Source organism: Clinocottus analis, unplaced genomic scaffold, assembly GCF_023055335.1.
Source record: "Clinocottus analis isolate CAN_PGR_092001 unplaced genomic scaffold, fCliAna1.0.p SCAF_25, whole genome shotgun sequence".
Taxonomy (NCBI): Eukaryota; Metazoa; Chordata; class Actinopteri; order Perciformes; family Cottidae; genus Clinocottus; species Clinocottus analis.
In genome coordinates, this window is record NW_027175987.1 from 2,880,174 (window position 1) to 2,903,017 (window position 22,844).

Genomic DNA, 22,844 nt, shown 5'->3' on the forward strand with positions numbered 1-22,844 from the left:
TCGGCTTTAACCCCCTCGCCCCCTCCTCTCCTGCCCTCCAAAGTCCAAAAGGAAAAACGTTCCTGTAGCGACGACACACCAGCAGTGCGGGGGACCAGGCCGTAGCCAACTATCCACAGCAGTCTCCGTGGCAACTGCACGCATGGCTGAAGAGTGATATTGCTTCTCCACACTACGATGAGCAGAAAGAGTGAAAGGAGGGAGAGGGGGATCTTGGTTTCATGGCTTGCAGCGGGAGCTAGCATTACATGAGAGTGAATCGGAGTGATGACATTGTTCCTGAGTACCAGCTGAGTGCACCTATACATCAACCTGTGTGGAGGAAGGGCTATTCATGTGACCACAGGTGGACAAAGGGACAAACAGGCGGATGGATAAAAACCCGATCCAGTGGAGAGTCTGCTCTGCTGTTGGCACTTTGATATTTGTTATGAGTCTCAGGTTTCCTGATCGTTTTTAGAGGAAATTAGCGATCGATTCTGGACCATCCAGAGTTCTAAGTTTTCACTGTAAGAAAGACCACCACGGACATGGAGTGAGGCGATCCTCTAACTACTGACTTTCCAAGTATGCAGTCTGCCTCAGTGCTGGCTAAAAAGGGGAATTATCTGTGGTAAGGTGCAAAACACATTGTCAAGTTTTGTTTTTATGATTTTAGAATTGTCTATTAATATTTCTTCACCCAGCTGACACGCTGTCTGAATGTTTTGACAGTGTTGTTACCGCTGAGGGACTGCTGAAGTATCGCTCACCCCTACAAAGAGTCAAATGGAGAAAAAATACCCATTAATAGCAGGCAGAGAAAAAGGTAAGTTTAAAAAAAATAAGAGGAAAATATTGATGACGTAAATCCATTTGTATAAAACTAAACTAACTTGAGCAGATTGGAGGATTTCCAAGTGTGCAGACCTGCCAGGACTCGCTCCTCTCTGTGAAAAATGCTCCTACTTGCTCTGCGTGCACACGACACCGAACACTTGTACACTATAAGGTGTGGTGATGTAGAACATTTTCTTTTGAATATTTTCTTTTTCCAAATATTTCCACAATGCAAGAGAACATGCAGAGAAACCTACATGAAACATTTTTTTAAAATGGCGAAAGTTAAGAAAGAAGATGCAGATCAATCTTGACCAATACTTGAGTTCATCAGATAAGTGTCCATAATTATTTATGAGTGATGGAACATTCTGCAATTTTGCAAATTGCTTTATTGTTATCAAGTGACTGGAGCTGAAATTAACTGCACAACCGTTTCACTTGTGCACTGTGAACATGTTTAATGGCGTGTGTGTGTAGGCCGTACAGCTCTGTTAATTCCCCACGTGTCTCTAGGACCAGGGCCCGGGCGCTACGGGCTTCCTCCCACCATTGGATTCAACGGCCATGACTTCACCAAGCAAACTAGCCCCGCTTATTCTTTCCATGGCAGGATGAGTGACACCAGTGAGGTTTTTTTTCTCTCTCTCCCCCTCTTTAAAAAAAAAACAAAAACGTTTAGGCTATCACAAAGCTTAGCTGCAGAGTAAACATTGATTATGTATACAATAAAACAATTTGAAGCTGTCCAACACTTTGAGACATACATATTTTCAAGAATACACAAACATTACAATACATTTTTTTGTGGGCAATATTTGACAGTCATCTTTTCAGAATAATTTAATATCCTTAAATACACCACATGACCAATCAAATTATATCTCCTCAGTGATGTAATGTTACATTTAAGCCTATAGGGGGAGACAACCCTTCATAAATCTTTAGTAATTTCTTAAATTCATCTAGCCAGTTAATTTGAGGACAACTTCATAATCTAACCAAACTGACAGAGCAGATATTAGATTATATGTTGTTTACTTTCCCTACAGTGTATTGTGTAGACTCAAGTCCAGGGCCACAGTATCACATTGATTCAAAAATGACTCGTTTTGGACGGGATGGCACACCTGCTTACTCGATGTTGGGCCGAGTGAAAACACAGAGTAAGTTCCTCTTTTAACTGTCATTTTGAGTGCACAGTATGTTTCAAATATGTTGTAATGCTGCATCTTAAACCTAGAACAATCTAACTGCTCCATCATTGTGAAAGGATAAACCTGCGTACAAAAACATTTGTTTTTGACACTACTACAAATCCAGTGTCAGCTGTTACAACTGAAAATTTGAATCACAATGAGTATGCACTCGACCATATGTTGTTGAGTTGATGGTTTGAATTATCCAACTGTTTTCTGTTCACCAGAGGAGCTATTCCAGACACCTGGACCGGGTGCATATAGCCCTGAGAAAACCCCACCATGCAACCTCCAGCGCAAACCACCGTCTTACACAATGGGCTCTCGTTCACAATACCGGGGCGTCGACTCAGTACCTGCTCCTAACAAGTACTGTCTCCCTCCACTCATGGGCCCTCAAGTCCCCAACAAGCAAGCCAGCGCAAGTTACACAATGTCAGCTACTTACAGCACAGGGGGACCCTCTGTGGATTTAGCCCAGACACCAGGGCCTTGCAGGTACAACAGTACGGACCCAAGTGTTTATCTACCCAGAAAGCCGGCCTTTTCAATGCTGGGACGTCACGGCTTACCCAGAGATGCCACCAACAAACCCGGTCCTGGAACTTATGATCCAGAGAAAGTGACAGTTCACAAGGCTCGGGCACCAGCCTACTCCCTGGGCATCAGGCACTCCGAATTTGTTACTCCACTAGTTGTCGAGGTTTCTGACTGACTATCATCACACAGAAAACAGAATTATGTGATCTGGTAGAAAAATAAAGATAGTCGTGAGCAAACATAGCTAATGTGAAGAAGTACATTTAATTTGTGTTCCTTCAGCAACAAAGAACGTGCTGAATCAACCATGACTCAGTCAACATTTATAACATCTCGAAATAATATTATGTACACGACACAAACAGAAGTTTAAAGAACAGGAAAAACATAGAAAGCTCTTGAGAAAATAATTGGCTTGAGGGAAAAAGAAAAAGAACTTGGCCTGCCCGATACCCGGGAAATTAATCAATAATAAAAATGGCATCAAAAGACATTTAAAACATCTATTAAAATATACAATTGACAGGCAAACTTTTACCTATATAATGTTTGTAAGGTTTTCATTCACAGTGGAATCAAGCCGTTTGCCTCTCATTACCTCTAAAAATTGAGGGAGTTTGAAAAGACAAAAGACACAAAACTACCAAGGATTTTCTACACAATACATTAGAACCTATGTAGATAGTATGTAGGAGAGATGTATGGTTTAAATATAATACAAATCAGCAAAGATGATAGGCATTATACAGATTTCCATTTAATCCTTCGGGAGAAGTCTTCTGAAGAGCAGTATGTGTGGCTCTGAAGAAATAAAGCAAAGAAGAAGTATCTGTCAGCGTCATCTGTACACTAGTTACACTATAATGGGTACCTTCATGCACACAGCTATGATCTAATGGTACAAGCTAGAAACTTTTAAAGGGATTGGTTCAGATAATTTTCATGACTAACTTAATACAATACTCACATGCTGATGTACATTTGTTGTAAAACAAGAGTTACCAGTCCTTGTAATTATCCCTTTTCTCCACCCTGGTCACGAAGAGATCCTTCTGTGCAAAAAGTGCACTCCACAGCTAAGCTCAAGCTAAAATGAGGCTTCCACCAAAGGAGGAGGTACTTTCCAGCAGTCTTCAACACAAAATCTCATCATTCTTTTACACTGTTTCTTTGCTGAGCAGCAGGGAAGTAATAGTAATACAAAGAGGACTTTTGTTTTTAAAAAAATGTAATATTGGAAAAACCCATTTGATTGGACAAATGTAGACTGATGAACCCATACAAACATATGTTTGCATTGGCTGAGCCTTAGGGTGCATTTTACACATGACTAGGACTGTCGATTATTTCCATCATGTCTTGGAGGCACATAGTAAGAAAGAATCTCTTCACAACCAGCCTGGACAGAAAAGGACGACTGCAATAACATCAGCTCTTCCACCATGAATGTGGTGCTTGTGAGCCTAATGTTTAAAGATATTTAAAAAAAAAAAAAAAGCTATCCCAATTATGCAACGTTACTGACCTGGTTTGTGTATCATGTAGTGAATCCAGCCCTGGCTCTGCTGCACCCCGAGTCCCCTCCACTCGTCTTCTGCCATCAGGTGGGAGGAGGGCACCAACTTAGACAGCTGCTTTGGAAGCACCACATGTCTGTGGGGTGATAAGCAAACAGACGAAGAAGAATAAGAATTATCCTCTAAGAATCAGAAACATATTTTAGGGATGGTCCAGAAGTAGCGTTAGGTCAACTAAAAACAATAATAGCGAATGTTGACGGTCAATGGCTCAATGTATGATACTATCGCTAATACTGTTAAAAAATCACATCACTTTGTCGTCAAAATTTTAAAATCAAACCGGTTTTAAGTTCAACCTCACCGTTAACGTAACGTTAACTTTACAGTCACCACAGCGAGTGTTAGCTGTGACGTGGATCAAGAGTTGTTTTGTTAGCTTAACCGTGCTAGCTAGTTATTTACAAACAATGACGTGACTCTAACTAAATTCATCTACAAAGCTGTTACGTTACTGTATTTCACTTAACGACCCAGTCCAAATAAATAACGTTGACGTTATGTTTAGCAGTGCAATGCTAGCTAGCCTCTCCAATCTTACCGTAATTTGACGTTAAGCTAGCTGACGTCAACGTTGCTGAACACAAAATAACGGACTTTTGAAAACAACGTTAAACTAATTCCCCCCAAAAAGGAAGTTAACCATACCTGTATTCAAACTCCTCGTCGGTATACTTGTCAGAATAGTAAATCTGTTTCTTCGACATTTTCCGTCTATGGTAGCAGTCAAAGCTGAATCACAGAAAGCTGTTTCGGGTGAAGTAGCTAGCTCACTAACTTAGCGGCGTTTGCGAGCTGCTGTCATCTGCCGCTGTTTTCAGAGGACAATTCAAAACCCAACGGTTACCCGCATTTCCCTGATTGGTCGAGGCAACAGCACGTGTACTTCCCATTCAACTAAGATCCTCTATGTTTGTAAAGATGACCCACTCGGATGTGAAAGCACGACTCCTCAACAAATAAGCACTGTTTGCCACAGTGCGTGGACGATTATTTAAAAATACATTTACGCTGTTGTCTTAACTTTTGGTTTTGTGCCATATAACTCAAAAAAGTCTTACACGTTTGAAAGGAAGGCATGTCATGTATGTTGAAAACGTATCTGGTATTTTGCCTGGACATTTTTTTGAAAGTGCAAAGGGTCTCACTTGGAGCTCTGCACCTTCGCATTATCTCTGTCACGTTGAGTGTCCTCTTTCCGTCGTCCCGGGGGAAACGAGTTATTTTGCCCGGGGTGCTGGAGCGCGTGCTGGTGCCATGGCTGGAGCCCTGTTGGGTGCAGGTAGGAGGTGCAAGGGGTGAAATGCAAAAGGCACCCGGAGATGAAAACAACGACCAGCATTGAAGAATTATAGTTAAATATTAACCCTAAACCTTACAGGCAGTGGGTATACAAAGCGAATACACAATCGCTTTATATATTTAGCCGACAGTAAGGTTGCGTATGATGGTTGAATAATATCTAGCTGGAAATCCCTCTAACATTAACCCTAATGAATACAGTGTTTCTAAATATAGCCAATCAATGTAGCTTGTATTTGTCTGTAAAATGTCATAATTTGTGTTTCACTTTTTTATTATATGACATGTGCCTATACCACTGACTTATTTGTTTGTATTATTTATATTTAAGTAGTTAGTGTTGTGGCACCATATCCTAGGCTATATAAAAAGAAGTCATCTATTATATTTTATCATAAGCCTTACATAAATATATTAACTTTCCCGGTAAATGTATTTTAAGTACATGAAAAATAAACTCTCTCCTTACATTGTGTGGTTTGAGGATTCTCTTGTTGGAAATAAGTAACCTACGTTGTTGTTCTTAGTTGCAATCACCATTCTCAAGGTAATGACCGCTAATGAGTGGTGGTGTATTCACAGCATGGTTTGTTCCACTTGTATATTCAAACTACCAAAGCCCAGAAGTGCATATGTTAACTCTTCACATACAGAAAATGATAGTATAGCTGACTGAAACAGTTATGTTTCATCAGCTGTAAGCGAGTAATATCTTGGTATTAATGCTAATTAAACGATTACCATCTTCAAATGGTTGCTCTTGCATTAATTTCGTTAAAGCAGGTTTATTCAGTTTGGTTTAAAGTAAGAATTTCTTCATAACGGTTAACCTTAAGTAGAGAATGTCGCCAGAGCAGTTTTTTGTTTTTGTCACAGAAATGGTCACAGGAAATATCGAGGAAGGCCAGCTTCTCGTCCATCTGTCAACACGCAGTGAATCCATCTGGTTTATCAGTAACTTCTTATACTCTGTAGCAACAAACAGGAGGTGATTGGCTGTGTGGAGGAAGGGGGGGGGGGCAGTGGCGTCGTAGCGTTTCTGATGGGGATTTGTTTTTCTCAGCGTGTTTCTCAGCATGTGTGGTTCGTTGTGATGAGGTTTCCTGACTACTGGATTGAAATTATTCTCTTATTCATTGCTGCAGCTCATTTGTGCTGTTTGAAGTATTACTTTTCTTAGATAACAGTCATTGAAGTTCATCTTGCTGCATTCTTTCCATCTTCTTTCTCCCAAGAGCCTGATATTCTGGTAAGTTTTCTGATGCCTTTCTAAATAGTGTCGTGTCAATAGCGGTCAGTGTGGTGCACAATTTAAACACATGTTGACAGGAACATAACGAGCTGTTCCTTGTCTGCGGCCCCTCTTTTTGCGTAACAGTTGACCCTGACAGTTGGGTTATTTCACAATCAGTGCAGACATTGCTCTCACCATGTGTGCATGATTTGACCAGCCTCTTATTTACTTACCTTTGTGTACGATCAAAATTATAATTGTGAGTGAACTATTGAGTCAGAAAATCAGAATGGAAGTGATTTGAATTGGATGGCCGATTGCTCCCTGGGGGAGGAGGAGGAGAGGGACACACACACACACACACACACACACACACACACACACACACACACACATAAAAGATACACTCTAACTAATGAGATGAGACTTGGTGTATTCCAGTACGTTTACTCATTCACAATCCATATAATATTTGTCAATTCTATTTTGTTTTTCAATAAAACTTACTACCACTACAGCACATAGTCTATTTTTAGCATGGAAAACATTCCTAGTCTGATTACGCTGATGCTTACTTTAAAATATATTGTTGATCATCTATACAAATCCAAATACCATAAAATCCATCTAAAATCATAGATACAAAAATAAACTAAATACATTGATTGAGAAAACAAGGAACGCTTCCTTATTCTTCATATGTTATATATATATATATATATATATATATATATATATATATATATATATATATATATATATATTATACATTATAATGATCATCTAGGGAGAGATGAAAGTGGACTTTCCTAGTAATCGGTTAAGTCTTACTAATTGTATTAATAATCTTAATATCATTGCATTTTGCTGTTGTCTCAATTTACACAATGACAGCATTGTTCAATTATAAGGTTTCATATTTGAAAAGATTAACATATACTGACACAGGTTATCCATTTGCAGAATCTCTCTTCCAGTATATAGAAAAATAGATGCTCTGTAGAGTGTATGTGTTTGTGTGTGTCTGTGGGTGTGGGAGGGAGGTTGACTGCGGTTCAGGCAGATGTGTTTTAGCTAATACAGTCTGAGAGCAGCTGGGCAGGGCAGGGCTAATAGATAGACCCAATGACATCATCAGAGAGCGAGTGAGACGGAGAGGGAGAGGGAGACTGGGAGTATACGAGCGAGCCTGCCTAAGGCAGTGAAAGGAAGCGGGCCAGCTCAGACAGAGAGGAGAGTGGCACGAGAGCGGGACAGTGTGTGTGTGTGTGAACGGGAGAGGACCAGACAGCGTTCACTTGACAAGGATATAGGACTCCACCTGGAAGATTTCTCTCTAGTCTTCCCCCCTTCTTCCATTACACCTCTCCCCCTCCCCTTTCCCCTCCCCCTTTCCCCTACCCCTCTCCTCATCCTCTGGCAGTTATCCCACCCCACCTCAGCTCCTGCTTCAGGCGGCTCCTCCGGGCATGCTCCTAAAGCCAAAGTATGGCCGCTTTCGCAACGAGTCTGTGACCTCCTCCGACGACCTGATGCAGAGCTTAGCCATGAGCGGCAAAGTTGTGGCCACACCGGTGGTCTCCGCCACGAGCCTCCCTCTGCCTCCCCTGCCTCCTCTGCCTCATCTGCCTCCTCTGGATCACACTGCCAGATCGTCCTCCTCCGCCGGGGCTGCGGCCCTGGCCGACTCCCCTTGCCTGGATGGGGAGCAGGACGCCACCACAACCTTCTGCATGCTCATCCCCAAGATGCCCCAGTGGAAGTTCTCCAACTCCCTGCTCAGCCGGAGCCCGTCCAGCTCCAGCTCCAGCAAGGACTCAGGGAAGGCGGCAACTTCCCAGAACTCTTCCTCACACAGCTCTTCATCACACAGGCACAGCAGTGCGGCCTCAGCCAGCGGCCCGGTGGCCAGTCTCGCAGCGGTGCTTAACTCATGTGACCCTGTGTGTGTCACCCCCTGTTCCCTGCAGGCCATTCGAGGGCAGCGAGCAGTGGCAGCGGCGAACTCGGTCAATCCAGGGGGCCACGGATTTGGGGCCACGGAGGCCATGATGGCGAGCCCCGGGGGTTCCAGCAGCTCCAGGTCAGGAATGAACCGCAGGACGAGGGTGGAAGGCATGTGGCTTGAGGGAGAGGACTTTTCCCAGAAGGGTGGTTTCATCCACAAACCCTCTCAAGGCTGGTTGCACCCTGACAAGAAGATAGCAGGACCAGGGGCCTCTTATATTGTCAGGGTGAGTGAGTGGGCACCTTTCTTTTTTGTTATGCATGCTGTACATACATTGGAAAGGTAAACCTATTTAAACAGCCACTTAATTCAGGACTTGTTCAGAAAGTGTGCACAACAAAAACAAATAACTTTTCTTCCTCTGGTGCTCACATATTACCTCCTCACAGGAAGCCGTGAACCACGAAATATTAATGGCCTCATTTAAAGGTTCCTCTATCTGGGTGGGAAACAAAAGGACACGAACAGTGCCAGGCAGTTGGTTATGCAGCGCATGTGGCGCGGGCTGGGGAATACATAATCCAGATAGATGGCTCGGTGTGACTGCGACAGGATAGCACACATGCGTCAGGGTGGAGGGAGATAAACCATTAGAGCGATGTGCTCAGGATCCCTGTTTTTTCGCAGTGTTTACCAAAGGTTGTAAGCATCATATGATCGACTTAAAAACATAACCATCTTTATTTAGAGTGCACCTCATCTCTGCTTGGTTGTGAGCACCTACTGTAAGCTTGTGGGAGTGGTGTTCTTTGTGTGGTTTTGGGATTGTTTACATGCATGTGTGCAAGGACACCTTCAAATTGTATCCACAAAATGGAAGTTTAATATCTGAGCGAATCCATGTCTTTATGGTAGTTAGTGTTACTACTCTATGCTGGAGTGGTGTTTTTGAATCGCACACAAACTCTTTGTGTTTGGATCAAAAGCAAGCTCGTACATCAAGAAACGGATGGTGGGTTGTCCCACCAGAGCGATGAGGATGATTGTAAATAAAACAGTAGAGGTGTGAGGAGATGCCTTGAGCAGTACTTGTGATTTGTGTTTACAAAGGGTTGCCACCCCAAGCAGACTGCTTGACGTCAATGTCAATGATCTCCCCTTAGCGATCCCCCCCGCGCCTGTTCACCTCCGCCCCTCTTGCACCGCTCCACCCCCGCTCTCCTCAAACTAATGACGTGGCGCTTGATTAGCCCAGTCTGGGGCTCAAGCACGCCTTCTAATGCCATTATACAGGCACCATTCATTCCTATATTCAATTACGTTTTAATCACAGTCATTTGCGTCATGTGATGTGGATGTGGATCAGGGTGGTTGGGTCGGCATGGGAGGGGTCCGGCCGATGAGCCCTTATCATCATGCAAAGCGTTCCTAAATTCATAACAAGTGCTGCTCCAACGTTTGATCGGTATCTCGGTTCATTGTCAGACCAAGCTTTGTTGGGCGCTTAAGGTTGTGCGCTGCAATCCTTCAAAATGGCCTGTGTGACGCTAATGTTAGAGACGCATCTCACAGCAGGACTACACGTGCAATTCAGTGGTAAATCTATGCAGGGAGGAGCACTTGCTGCATGTATTAGTGTCAATGTGACAGTAGATTTCTGCTGCCCTGTGCCATTTCTATTCAGCATAGCGACCATCGCGCCGCAGCTCTCCCTCCCTCTAGTGCTGTTGCACTGCTGCTTTCTCTCTCTCTCTCTCTCTCGCTCGCTCTCTCTTGCTCCCACACGGTCACTCCTCTGCTCGTAAACACACAGATATGTTTTGTCGTATTGGTTTTCCTCTTTTGCACTTCCTCTTTGTCCACACGGCCAATGTCAGCCTCTGGGTCTGGTCTGCATCTGCATCTACCATCTGTGACAGCCGGGACGCTGCAGCTAGCAAGCGAGCGTCAAACAAAGCAAGTGCAGCTGCCAAAGCAGCTTTCAGTGAGAGAGAAACATAAAAACCAGACTGCTATTGTGTTACCTCACGATACCTCTTAGACAAAGTCTTGTTCCTGCACCAGAAAGGTCCTTCCGTGGTGCGACTAGTACTTTCTGCTGTCAGAAGCTTTTGGTGCACAAAAGTATGGGACGAGGAACTTTGTTGTTAATGAAAAATGTATTTTGTCAACATGAATTGCAAACAAAACAGGACGGCATGAATAAAAAAAAGAAAAAGAAACTTCTAATCATTCATCATCCATTCTAAACTCTCCAGATCCTGTTTGGCAACATCCTGCTCTTCTCAGTATCTGTCTATCATCTGCTCATCCATCGTGACACAACATGCATGCTTCTCAATCTTGCTATAAGTGGTTAAATGAGAGTTTATTACATAATTAATTGGGACATTAGTATATTTTCAAGATGAATTAACTATAAAATGACTATTATCTCAAAGTAGGCGCCACGCGATGCCACAAAGGTTACGGCGGCCGTGCCTGCGTTATTACATTTCCGAAGAATGCTTCTTGGACAGCCCGTGCCTCTGCAGTGCTCCGAATAGTGCGCTGGAAACTTGGGCCAGAAGAAAGGGAGTGCAGATAAGGTGATGGAAGAGGGGATGTGTTTCATCAGCAGACGAGTGTGTGACAATGGAGGCATTGCCAGAGAGAGGGAAAGAAAAAAGAGAGACCATTTTCCTGATGGAAGACTTCCCCTCGTCTCCAAATCTGGTTAGAAAGCTCATTAAGCTCTCGGGCTCAATGGCTGCTCTCTCTACTCTCTCTCTCTCTCTCTCTCTCTCTCTCTCTCTCTCTCTCTCTCTCCCTCTCCCTCTCTCTGCTTGTATGGCTGCCGTGTGGTCTGTCTACTGTCTGTTGCAGTCACCAGCAATCCTGGAATCTGCACTAAATATGGCATCGACTGAGCCAAAGTGGTGTTACGGAGGATGTAAATTATGTAGCACCATGTTAGTTTCACACAGAGTTGATAAATCACACGAGCTAATATACTGCGGAAGAGTTATACGTCAGAAATGTCCGTATGAGAGATGAGACACGAGAAGTCCTTTCAAACAGGCGAAACACGGCCACTGCCGCTGCCTTTCACATTCGACGGTAACGCCAGCAGTGCTATTCATTTGATTTAAATGTTTATTAATTGGTTTGTCTCAATCACGGCTGTGAATGTGTCAGTCAGAAGGGGTTTCATTACACTGTGTACATATTCACCGCTGATAGCAGGCAAACTGAAATAGAAATAGAAATGGCGTATTTCACTCACGCCATCATCTCATCATGTAAACCTCACAGCTATTCAAGTTGGTACACGACATCCTCACGTGGACGGATTTTACCCACAAACACACTCACACCCTCAGCGTCCCCCAGAGGCCTAAGAAGCAGCAGTTTGTCCGTGATTCTGAGCTCTTAGTGCCGCTAATCTAGTCACAGTGCTATTATCACCCAACCTGACAGCCATTAGGAAGCTGCTCAGCTGACTGCTACTCGCTGGCATACACGTTAATGGCCTGAAATGTGGGTTTGAGTTGGATTGTGATGCATTGTGGGAAATTGTCATGCTTGCCGATCGAGGATTACATATTGTATACAGTACTGCACATTTTTTATGATGATTTTTCAGCTCCGTTTTGACACATTTCACTCCAAATGCAACATTTGCTGTACATGTGTATGAGTTTATATATTCTAAACATGTAGATGCTTATTTATTATGCGAGTTTTCCGAAAGCCGACCTCAATGGTTTTTAGTAGTATAGGGACTTTTTTAAGTTCAGCACTTTTTTTTCTTCAAAATTCACATGACACGTTCATAACTATTATTTCCCAAACTTGTTTTCTGTTGGTTTCTTTTTGCAGTACATGGGCTGCATTGAAGTGTTGAAGTCAATGCGCTCCCTGGACTTCAACACGCGGACTCAGGTGACAAGGTATGCTGGAAACTATCTACATTAGTAGTGATGAGTCGGGAGAATTTGATCCAATATGTATGGAATTAACTGCAGTTCTAGCCACTATGATAACAAATTGCTACCAGTGTCAGTTTGTGACTGTTATTTGGAGTTAATGTGGTTTGATTTTTATTTGCTTGATATATTGAATGTTAATACAAAGGGTTACACCTTTATTTCGTAGTATATTTGACCAAACCATGCTTCATAATTAAACATGGAAATGAAATGCCAATGCAAGTACAAACAATGTAAACCAAAGCTTAAGTCACAAGGTTTTGTAAAATGGCAGCAATACAATGTTGTGTATCTCTTTTTAATGTATATGTGCTCAGTGACGGTGTCTGTAGAGAAAGTATACCTCAGGGTCCTAGTGAGTCTGTGTCGTGTTGTTTTGCCCTACATGTGATGTTATTGTTATAAAAGCAGGGCTCTTTGCAATCCTCAGCCTCATGGGAAAAACACACTCCCTCCCTCCCTGTCTCTCGCCCCTCTCTCTCCTCCACAATCGATCGGTGGTAATCGGAGCCCACCTTGCATCCCAGGCTTAAGTGCAAGGGGGGGAGGAGGCTGCAGTGGATGGAGTGATAGAGAGGGAGATATATTATTGATGATGTTTACTAATGACGGTGGAAAGCTGCAGTGGTCCCCATGAACGCACCCTGCAGGATAATGTATGCGGTTGTAACTTCTTGGGGAGGAGGAGAGTTCAAAAGAGCAAAACATTCATAAAGGGAGAAACCAAACAAGCATAAGATGAACAGGGCAGGTTTTGTAATAGTTTGGTTGACTATAGAGTCATTCTCTTAGTTGAATCCTCTGCATTCTTTTCCATTCATTTTATGAATGGCAGCTTTAAAACTGACTTCCAAAGGTCCCGGTGATGCTAGCAGCATGAGGTCTCTGATTCCTCCCTTGGGGCCAGAAATCAAGGATTGATCATCTTAATCAATCCATCCAACTTGATGAGATATTTTACTCAATGTTAATTGTTGCTGGTTGCGATTCAAAAGCAGCGTTTTTAATGTCTGAGCCTTTTTAATGTGTCCACAGCGTAGCCTCTTTATTCAGCTTGACTTAGTTTAGTCCTGGAAAACCACAACAAAACATTCAGTGGTTGCCAGTATTTAAAAAATGTACTTCAGCTGCTAGATTTGAAGAAGGTCTATTTTCCCAACAGTACTCTCTGTGTCACGGTGTTAAACACCAGCGATAATGAGGCCCGGCATTTTATTGCAGGGAAGATACCAAGGCTGCATACAAAAACAACAGCCCATCTCTCTCCTCCTCCTCCTCCTCCTCCTCCTCCTCATCCTCTCCCTCCTCCTGCTGCCTTTGCCCTCTCATCAGCATGAGTCATTTGAACATTGTGGTGTTTTTCAAAAATCCCTGAGAAGACCTTTACTCGAGATGGGGCCCGGGATGCTGCTTTTTAAATATTTACGAGCCACTTGATAGGGGCAGCTGGGTTCTTGACTGCCGTCCCCTGGCAGCAAGAGTGTGAGCGCTGCAGCCTCAAACCCACAGTATGCCACACGCCCACCACCAGACACACACAGTGGACAGAGGCTTTAAACACCCATTGGGCGACCGTTCCCAGTTACAGCAGCTTCAGTGCAGAGTTGTGACAAACCTGCAGAGAGAATTACATTGCGGAAAATACATGTGAGTAACGATGCCCTCAAGAATCAGTAGAAGACACTTTATTATCATATTATTATATATAAATCTAGTGTTTCTTCTTACCTAATGTGACAGGGAGTTAAACACGGGCTTGATAAATCACTGTCGACTGTCGCAGTCTTTAAAGATCGGCGGTAAGAACTAGTTCAGTGCTCGCAAACAGACCTGCTGGGAATCTTTTCTCGACCCTTGAACTCTTGAAGGCTCTGTGGCCTTTGACCTTAGCTCGAGGGAGGGAACACAAAGGCTTCTGTTCTTGTTAAATCCATCACTGTGATGCAGCACTCTTTGTAGCCCCGCACGCTGACTCAGCATATCAAAGGTTTAATCTCACCTTCCTCATATTGCTGTCACTGGATTGGTAATATTTGAGTGCACAGTGAACATGAATCCACAGTGTGTCCCGCTGTAGTCTGATCTTTGACCCCTCTTCATTCCCCTGATTAGGGAAGCCATCAACAGGCTGTGTGACACTGTGCCAGGCGGAAAGGGAGCGTGGAAGAAGAAGGTTCATAAAAAAACTTCTACTATGCATGTTTCATGACACGACTGTTACCAAATACTAGATTGTTTAATCCCTGCTGGAGGAGTTGAAGTTAACACACAGGTTAGTGCAGTGGTTTTAAGAAACCTCGATGGAAGTCACGAACATTACGTCTGAATTGTCCTGATAAACATAGACGAGTACGTTGTCTCTCATAACAAATACAGGAAGACATTTCTGAATAAAAGTACAGTTTTGGAAATGTGACTGTAATTTGTTCTTCTTCCTTTCCTCCTCGTGCTCAGGCCCATAACAAAGCTTTGGTGACCGTGATGGGGAAGAGTAACCTGAGATTTGCGGGCATGAGTATTGCAGTGAATATTTCCATAGATGGCCTTGGTCTGCTTATCCCAACAACACGACAGGTATGATGCTTAAACTACCGTGAATTCATCTGTTCGCAGGTTGGACTGATATAGTTACTCAAATAGCCTTTAAGGGGAGACACTGTACGCATGTGAGGGTACAAAAATAACAAATAGATTTCACCAGGAAATTGCTCCAGTTGAGTATTTACATTAAGACAGTCGTTTGTATTGTATGACAAATGTTTTGAAATCTTATGTTAAAATATGCAAATGAGGCTGTTGACAGATTAGATTATAAGATTTTCACTCAGAGAATTTGGATATCTCTTTTTGAAGAAATAGCATTTTCAGAAAATAGCATTAAACAATGTATATTGTACTTTTTTTTATACATTTTACAATTCACTCCAGATGAATAGGGTAAGCGTTCTAAGTTTTCTGATATTTTATGTTTAAATATGCAAATTAGACATTATTGAATGCCAACTTTTGGTGGATTACGGAGAAAGCTACACAAATAAACAAAGTGTAGTAAAATAAACGGCTAAATTTGTGTTTTCGGATTTGTCATTCTTTCCACTAGTCAACGAGAAATAATTCATGTTATGAAAGCGAAATCACTTTGTTTGTTCATGTCTGGTTTAATTATATGTATCGTCTTTTGCTGAGAATAAAGTTCCTTCCTGACCTCAAATAAATTACATTTTCTTTTCCATTTTACGATAATGAATTCATTCGGTTATTATATTTCAGTCATGATATGTGCCAGTTAATTTCATCATTGATCATCAGTTCAAGATCACGTTTTCTCATTTCCTAACAGTCTTCATTGTTCTGCGATGGTTTACACCATGTCTTATCTTCCTGCCCGTTCGTCTCGTCTGTCTCCTCATTAATCACCGTGCCTCCGTTGTATCCGCTTGTCTCTCTCAGGTGATCGCGCACCATCCCATGCAGTCCATCTCATTCGCCTCTGGAGGAGACACGGTGAGTGTCCCGACTCTCCTTTACGTTGTTGTTGCCATGAACATTTTGGCAGACTGCACACATGACTGGATTCTATTTTACTGGTTTCCAATCTCATGACCCGAAGAATCAACGAGGGCTTTAATTTAGTTACAGACGTCTAATTTATCTGGTCTAATTTGATTTATCTGCTTTTCTCTTGCAGGACACGCCTGATTATGTTGCGTACGTGGCCAAAGACCCCGTGAATCAGAGAGGTATGTCCTGAAAGGCCTCAGTTTCATAAGCACATTTATACAATGAGGGATTGTGTCGTAATCATGGATTACAGTGGGAAGCTCACTTTTATATGTGTTTTATGACGCCACAATTATAAAGCACTTAATTAAAGAATTGACATTATAGCATATCCACCATTTAGAAGCTATTCCTGATATGAAAGTAGACTTTAATGCCTCCATCTAAGAGTAAATTAAATTAGATTCATTCTAAACTAAGATCTTACTCCTGAAAGTGTGCGGCAGCAAGTTTCCTCTTGTTTTGTTTCCTTCAGCATGTCACATCCTGGAGTGCGCAGACGGTTTAGCGCAGGGTGTCATCAGCACCATCGGCCAAGCCTTCGAGCTGCAGTTCAAACAGTACCTCCACAGTCCTCCCAAAACCATGGCGTCTATGGAGAGGTAACGTGCTGCACAGCCCCAACCAGGACTTCTATGAAAAGATATCTGTCCTCCAAATATGTGCAGTGGCGACACGGCTCAGGAATATCTGTATGTTGTACGTTCCTACAGCAAAATCACACTGTGAATCAATACTAAATCAACAATACCACTGTCATATACCTTAAAGCTCTTAGGATTTTTGACATTTTAATGTTAATAAAACATCTAATGTTGTTTTAGGAAGATTCACACCCACAGGAAGTGAAAGTGGAGGTTATTCTGACATAAATACTGACCAGGCGTCCAACATAAAAGAGCTTAGTTGCATTTTCCTCCACAAACACCAGATCTGCTGTACAACTCTCGCATTACTTTGTTATTTATTACAAGGATAAATGACAGTTTGTTCTCGTATTACCTCAAAGGCCGTCTCATAATATTGATCCGCACAAATCACCTCACGTCTTGGAGCAAAATCAGGTGTTTCAGTGATGCCACTGAAGATACAAGAAAAACTCTTTTCTGGTTTCAAATGAATGTCCTCCTGCTGACAGTAGCAGCTCTGGTGAGTTATATAGAGCATCAACAAAAGCAACAAAACAACAATTGAAACCCTAATATTTGCACACATCTAAAACAGAAACGGCATAAAAATTGTAAGGCCTCAGATGAAGCTTTGGTGACCCCCTGGTCGGGGGCGGGACCCCCAGTTTCGGAACCAGTGGTTTGAGATAGAAGTTGTGATATTAAATTTGTGGTCATAATAATCCAATGCATCTGTTCACGTCTTCAGGGCTGCCAGGCCAGAAGAGGTGATGTGGGGGGAGGAAGAAGACTTCTCTGAACATAATTACTACAACAGCATCCCAGGGAAGGAGCCTCCTGTTGGGGGAGTGGTGGACTCGAGACTCAGGCCCACTGGAGCTCTGCTGGGTCACATCCACACACAACCACAGGGCAAGACAGCGGCACAGGTGAAGCTCCAGCCATGATTGTTTCTGGGTGCAACCTTAGCATCTAACAATATCATATATAATACAAAGCTCCATCTGGTCATTATCAATGTCTAACGTTCACCAGACTATGACAGCCGAGCTCTTTGATAGCTCCCTCATAAACTGGTGAGTGTTTCCCTGCTCCTTCCCCCGTATTGTTTATTGTTGCGGAATTAAAGAGTTGGAGCATGAAAATATACCCCCATAACTGTCTTCCTGATGTGCCTGCACCGTAATTGCCAAAGATAGATGTGATTACATAAAAAGCCTTGGCTCCCGTGTTGGCCACCGTGTGAGAGGAATCCTCGCTCGCTCCCTGCGGCTCGTTCGAGCGATGGTGACATGCTGTAGCTAATGTTTCAACGAGAGTGCTTCAAAACTGCATTATGTGCGCGACAGGAGATGAGAGAGTTGTCCATTCGGGTAGAGAGCTACAAATGTATTGAGGATGTGTTCCTCTGGTGTGTGTTTGCAGATGGGCTCCCCAGCCAGGAGGGAGCAAACGTCTTATCCCCCAGGTCAGCTGTGCTATGAACTGCACTGGGACACTGAGACGACCGGCAGCTCAGGTGAGACACCTAGTGGCAGCAGACGGGTACAACACCTGGAAATACATCTGTGATGAAATGGCCTGTTCTTGTCTCTCTGAAAATGGTTGACATTGTGTGACACATTACGGGACATGTGCAGGCATCACTGCACTTGAATTATTACAAAATGGAAACATGAAAAAAGTGCGTTTACATTTTTTTGCAAATCAATTATGAATAAAGAACGAAAATACAACCCATACATAGGTATTCACAGCCTTTCATCAACACTTTGTTGAAGCACCTTTTGCAGCAATTACAACCTCTCGTCTCCTTGAGTATGATGCTACAAGCTTGGCAAACCTATTTTGGGCAGTTTCTCCCATTCTTCTGTGCAGAACCTCTCAAGCTCCATCAGGTTGGACGGGGAGCGTCGGTGTACAGACATTTTTCAGATCTCTACAGAGATGTTCGCTCGGGTTCAAGTCTGGGCTCCGGCTGGGACACAGGGACATTCGCAGAGTTGTCCCGAAGTCACTCCTTTGTTATCTTGGCTGCGTGCATCGGGTCGTTGTCCTGTTGGAAGATGAACCTTCGCCCCTGTCTGCGCTCCGGAGCACTCTGGTTTAGGTTTACATCAAGGATGTCTCTCTGTACATTGCTGCATTCATCTTTCCCTCGATCCCGACTAGTGTCCCAGTTCCTGCCAATGAAAAACATCTCCACCATGCTTCACTGAAGGGATGGTGTTAGCCAGGTGATGAGCAGTGCCTGGTTTCCTCCAGACATGACGCTTGGCATTAAGGCCAAAAAGTTCAATATTTGTTTCATCAGACGAGAGAATTTAGTTTCTCATGGTCTGAGAGTCCTTCAGGCTGGCTGTCATATCACCTTTTTCTGGCTGGCTGCTCTTCTACCGAAACAAAGCCTGCTTGGTGGAGAGCTAGAGGTGGTTTTCCTTCTGGAAGGTTCTCCTCCCTTCACAGAGCAATCCTGAAGCTCTGTCAGAGTCACCTCCCCGACTAAGGCCCTTCTCCTCCGATCGCTTAGCCAACTCTCGGAAGAGCCCTGGCGGTTCCAAACTTCTTCCATTTCATGGACGATGTGTCTTTCTCAGGTCTGACATCCGATGGTTACCTGTGTGCTGACGGCCAGCCACCAGGCAGCAGAGATTATGAGGAACATCAGTACGTTAACACCCAAAGTCTGGAAATCCTGGAATCCCTGGCGCAGGGGCCCAATGGACACCGAGTGTCCAGGGCACCCGAGAGTCCAAAAAAGGACCTCTTCGACATGAGTGAGTCCTAAAGGGTTAGTGGGACACAATTGGGCACATTTGAAAAATACTATATAGTGACCACATTTGTCTTTTTGAAACATCGTTGTCCCTCTAGGGCCCTTCGAGGACGCCCTGAAGCTCCACGAGGCCTGTGGAGGTGCTGCTGGCTGTGCCGCTGGAGTGGGAGGTGTCCGGGTCCTGGAGGACCAGTGGCCCAGCCCTCCGCGCCGTCGAGCCCCCGTGGCCCCAAACGAGGAGCAGCTCCGCAGGGAGACGTGGTACCACAGCCGCATGAGCAGGCGAGACGCAGAGAAACTCCTCGTGCGAGACGGAGACTTCCTGGTCCGGGAGAGCACTACCAACCCGGGACAGTATGTGCTAACCGGCATGCACTGTGGGCTGCCCAAACACCTCCTGCTCGTGGACCCAGAGGGAGTGGTGAGTCTGGCAGCAAGCTAAAAGAAAAACCTAGTATCCTCCGTACTATACATCTTGCTTGGAAGGTTTGTGCTTTATTTAGCGGACACACTAACTTACATCCTCCTGTTTTTTTGCTGTCCCCTGTACAGGTCCGGACCAAAGACATGTTATTTGAGAGCATAAGCCACCTTATCTCATACCACCTTCAGAACGAGCTGCCTATTGTAGCAGCCGAGAGTGAGCTCCACCTCAAACAGGTGGTCAGGAGGAAACAGTGAGCCACCTGGCCCCCCATGGGAAGGTGCGTGTATACGAGGTGACTAAAATCATTCCATATGCCCTTTTCACAGCATCCATTTCATTATGGTCCAGTTCTATTTCGTGTTACAGTCTTTCCAGTGAGCCAGCATGCAGAATACAAAGGCCGTGGCCCAGCGAAGTGGAACGGGGCCATAATTAATCTCAATGAATTACACCTATGTTTACCCTGCAATCATTTGGCTGCTGGGAAAAAAGGGTCTTTCAATGTGGTGGCGGATAAAATAATCTATATTAAAAAGAGCGCTTCATGTCCCGTAGTTGTGAATGTGAATGGTTGTCTGCCTCTACATGTCGGCCTTGTAATAGTCTTGTGAACTGTCCAGGGTGTTGCCTTACTTCGCTCAATGTCATCTGGGCTTGGCTACCATCCCCCGCAACCCTGAATATTAAAAGAATAGACGTTTTAAAAGAATTACATTGGTGTAAGTCCCATACAAGTAAATTGAAAAAAATATGGTTGTAAGGGTAGTAATAGGAATTTAACTACAGTAAAGAAACAGATAATCTAGTGTCAGACATGTGACTATTTTGTATCGACGAGCCTGAATAATGACTGTATTAACTGTCAATCTTTGCCAAAAATAATCATCCTTTTTTCTTTTCTATATTTCACAGTTGAATTCTTGAGTTCCCATACAAAGATCACAGAAAATACAAACGACTATGGAAGTAATTTATTCCGGATGGATATCCATGTGCAACAAAGGATATCAGTGATGCTTTCTTCCCGTAAACAATTCCACTACGGAGACCGCGAGGCATCTGATATCACACTTTCTCTGCCGCTTTGCCCACCAGGATCAACCCAACTATCCCTCACCTGTCATAAACTCCTCAGCAAGAATCCACCCTTTGACTAATTTTTAGACAAAATGTGTCAAACAATGTCAAAAATACAAGCAACGACTGTTTGAAGAGGAACTTCGGGACGCCAAACATGGATTTGATGCACAGTGAAGCCTTTGTGACCCGTGGCTTATCATGACCAGACAGTCACAGTCACAGGTCATTCACAGAACAAATAAATCGCCAGAACAAAACTGTCTCATAATCTTGTACAGACCACTGTACAAATATAGCCTAAACATGTCAGGCTACTCTGTAGTTCATCTCTGTGTCAATACAAGAAATGTAAAGAGGCAATTGAGGTGAGACGATTGAAGAAACGTCTGTTTCACTGGAACGTAAAGACATAACATCCTCTGCAGTACCTGACTCTAAGGTGGCACAATGGAAACACACGGCGCATGAGTCAACGCTGGATTCATGGAAAAGCCACGTATACTTCTGCTTTTTTGTTTTGTTTCTCCATGACAATCGTGGCACCAAATCCCAGTAAAAAAAAAAAAATGTAATATACTATCTTCATATAGACAGTCAAGTGGACATATATTACATTATCTTGAAAGTTTGATCACATTTACCATAAATATCAGCCATTTGTGTTTGTAAGGACTGTTCATTATTTGTTAAAGACATGCTCGTTGTACAAGCCTGTGGACATTATTGGTCGGATTTGAGAATTCATATCATGCTCTGGGTTCAAAACTCTGCATACAAGCTCAGTATATCCACAACCCCTCCAACTTCAGTGCCTTAATAACTACAGAGACAGGCATTCGTGTCAGAGTGTATATGATGTGCATTTATGCTCCTGATGCAAAACACTAGTTTTCTTGCCATGCCAATGAATGACTGAACAAACTTCAGGATGATCAAGCTCTTATACTTGTGAACAGTCGTGTAAGCTGCTCTTGTTTTGGGCTAAATGTTTAATACTGTCTTATTGTGTCATGACTGCTGTCTCTATAACGATCCCCTCCGTGAATGTCCTAGACGCAAGCCATAAACTGTGCTCCTCTGCAGTGATTGGTATAAAAAAATGGGGATTTGGACTTTAATTTAAATCCTTTGTCAGAGAAATGCACCATTTTATCAGTTGTCCCAACCTATAGATCTGTGTCTTTACTTGTCAATGACTTGCTTGTGTGTTTCTGCTCCTTGGCCGCAGTGACAGTAAGCCTTGCCAATCTAATACCACTCGAGGTGGGTCACATTCTTTTTTGCAATTTTCTCTGTGTCATTAGCAACATATCTTTAACCAGGCCCTTCACTGTTCTTGGCTGCTGCCTCATGAATGCACAGAGACGAGGCGAGCTACGAGGCTTTTGGTGAGGTCCAAATGATTAAAAGTGATTATTTCAGATCTCCCCTTTTGCTTTCTCAGGAATTTCTTGGATCTGTTCTTTGATTAATGGCTTTTTGTCAATAAAACTAACTGAAAAGAGGGAACAATTCAAAATGCTAGTTTGTCATTTGTGAGTAGTCATATCTGCTAGCTCATGTAGCCGCTCCACAGTGAAACCCAGCTGTCCAACTTTCCATGCACACATGCCAAATTAAGCCTTCAGATTTACATCACCCCAAAATAGATGCAGGGACAGTGTAGAAGCTGCTTTGGAGACCAATTGTTTGTTTAATCTACAGTATCTGTGCATGAAGCAAAGTACAAACAACAGGATCAACAGCATCGCACTTTGTGTTTCTTTTTTATTATAATTATA

General features: G+C 43.3%; 3 protein-coding genes across 4 annotated transcripts; 2 read left to right on the forward strand and 1 right to left on the reverse strand.

The window, feature by feature from the left end:
* Positions 1-234: 234 nt before the first annotated feature.
* cimap1d (CIMAP1 family member D) lies at positions 235-2,737 on the forward strand. Its single transcript, XM_068591391.1, has 5 exons — positions 235-613; positions 715-808; positions 1,336-1,446; positions 1,872-1,985; positions 2,246-2,737. The coding sequence occupies exons 2-5, from the start codon at positions 769-771 to the stop codon at positions 2,731-2,733; spliced, it is 753 nt and encodes a 250-aa protein (XP_068447492.1). The 5' UTR covers positions 235-613; positions 715-768; the 3' UTR covers positions 2,734-2,737.
* A 66-nt stretch (positions 2,738-2,803) lies between these two features.
* Positions 2,804-4,968, reverse strand: cks2 (CDC28 protein kinase regulatory subunit 2). Its single transcript, XM_068591392.1, has 3 exons — positions 4,784-4,968; positions 4,084-4,211; positions 2,804-3,359 (listed from the first exon to the last, which is right to left on the reverse strand). The coding sequence occupies exons 1-3, from the start codon at positions 4,840-4,842 to the stop codon at positions 3,316-3,318; spliced, it is 231 nt and encodes a 76-aa protein (XP_068447493.1). The 5' UTR covers positions 4,843-4,968; the 3' UTR covers positions 2,804-3,315.
* A 2,616-nt stretch (positions 4,969-7,584) lies between these two features.
* Positions 7,585-22,563, forward strand: shc2 (SHC (Src homology 2 domain containing) transforming protein 2). 2 transcript variants are annotated; one of them, XM_068591699.1, is made up of 13 exons: positions 7,585-8,905; positions 12,481-12,551; positions 14,703-14,763; positions 15,045-15,164; positions 16,041-16,094; positions 16,279-16,330; positions 16,627-16,753; positions 17,529-17,709; positions 18,206-18,299; positions 19,378-19,557; positions 19,655-19,977; positions 20,109-20,275; positions 20,896-22,563. In XM_068591699.1, exons 1-12 carry the CDS (start codon positions 8,141-8,143, stop codon positions 20,235-20,237), a joined length of 2,157 nt encoding a protein of 718 aa, XP_068447800.1. In that variant the 5' UTR covers positions 7,585-8,140; the 3' UTR covers positions 20,238-20,275; positions 20,896-22,563. The 2 variants fall into 2 exon arrangements, with proteins under 2 accessions (XP_068447800.1, XP_068447801.1); XM_068591700.1 differs by having other exon boundaries at positions 20,109-20,260.
* Positions 22,564-22,844: the final 281 nt, after the last annotated feature.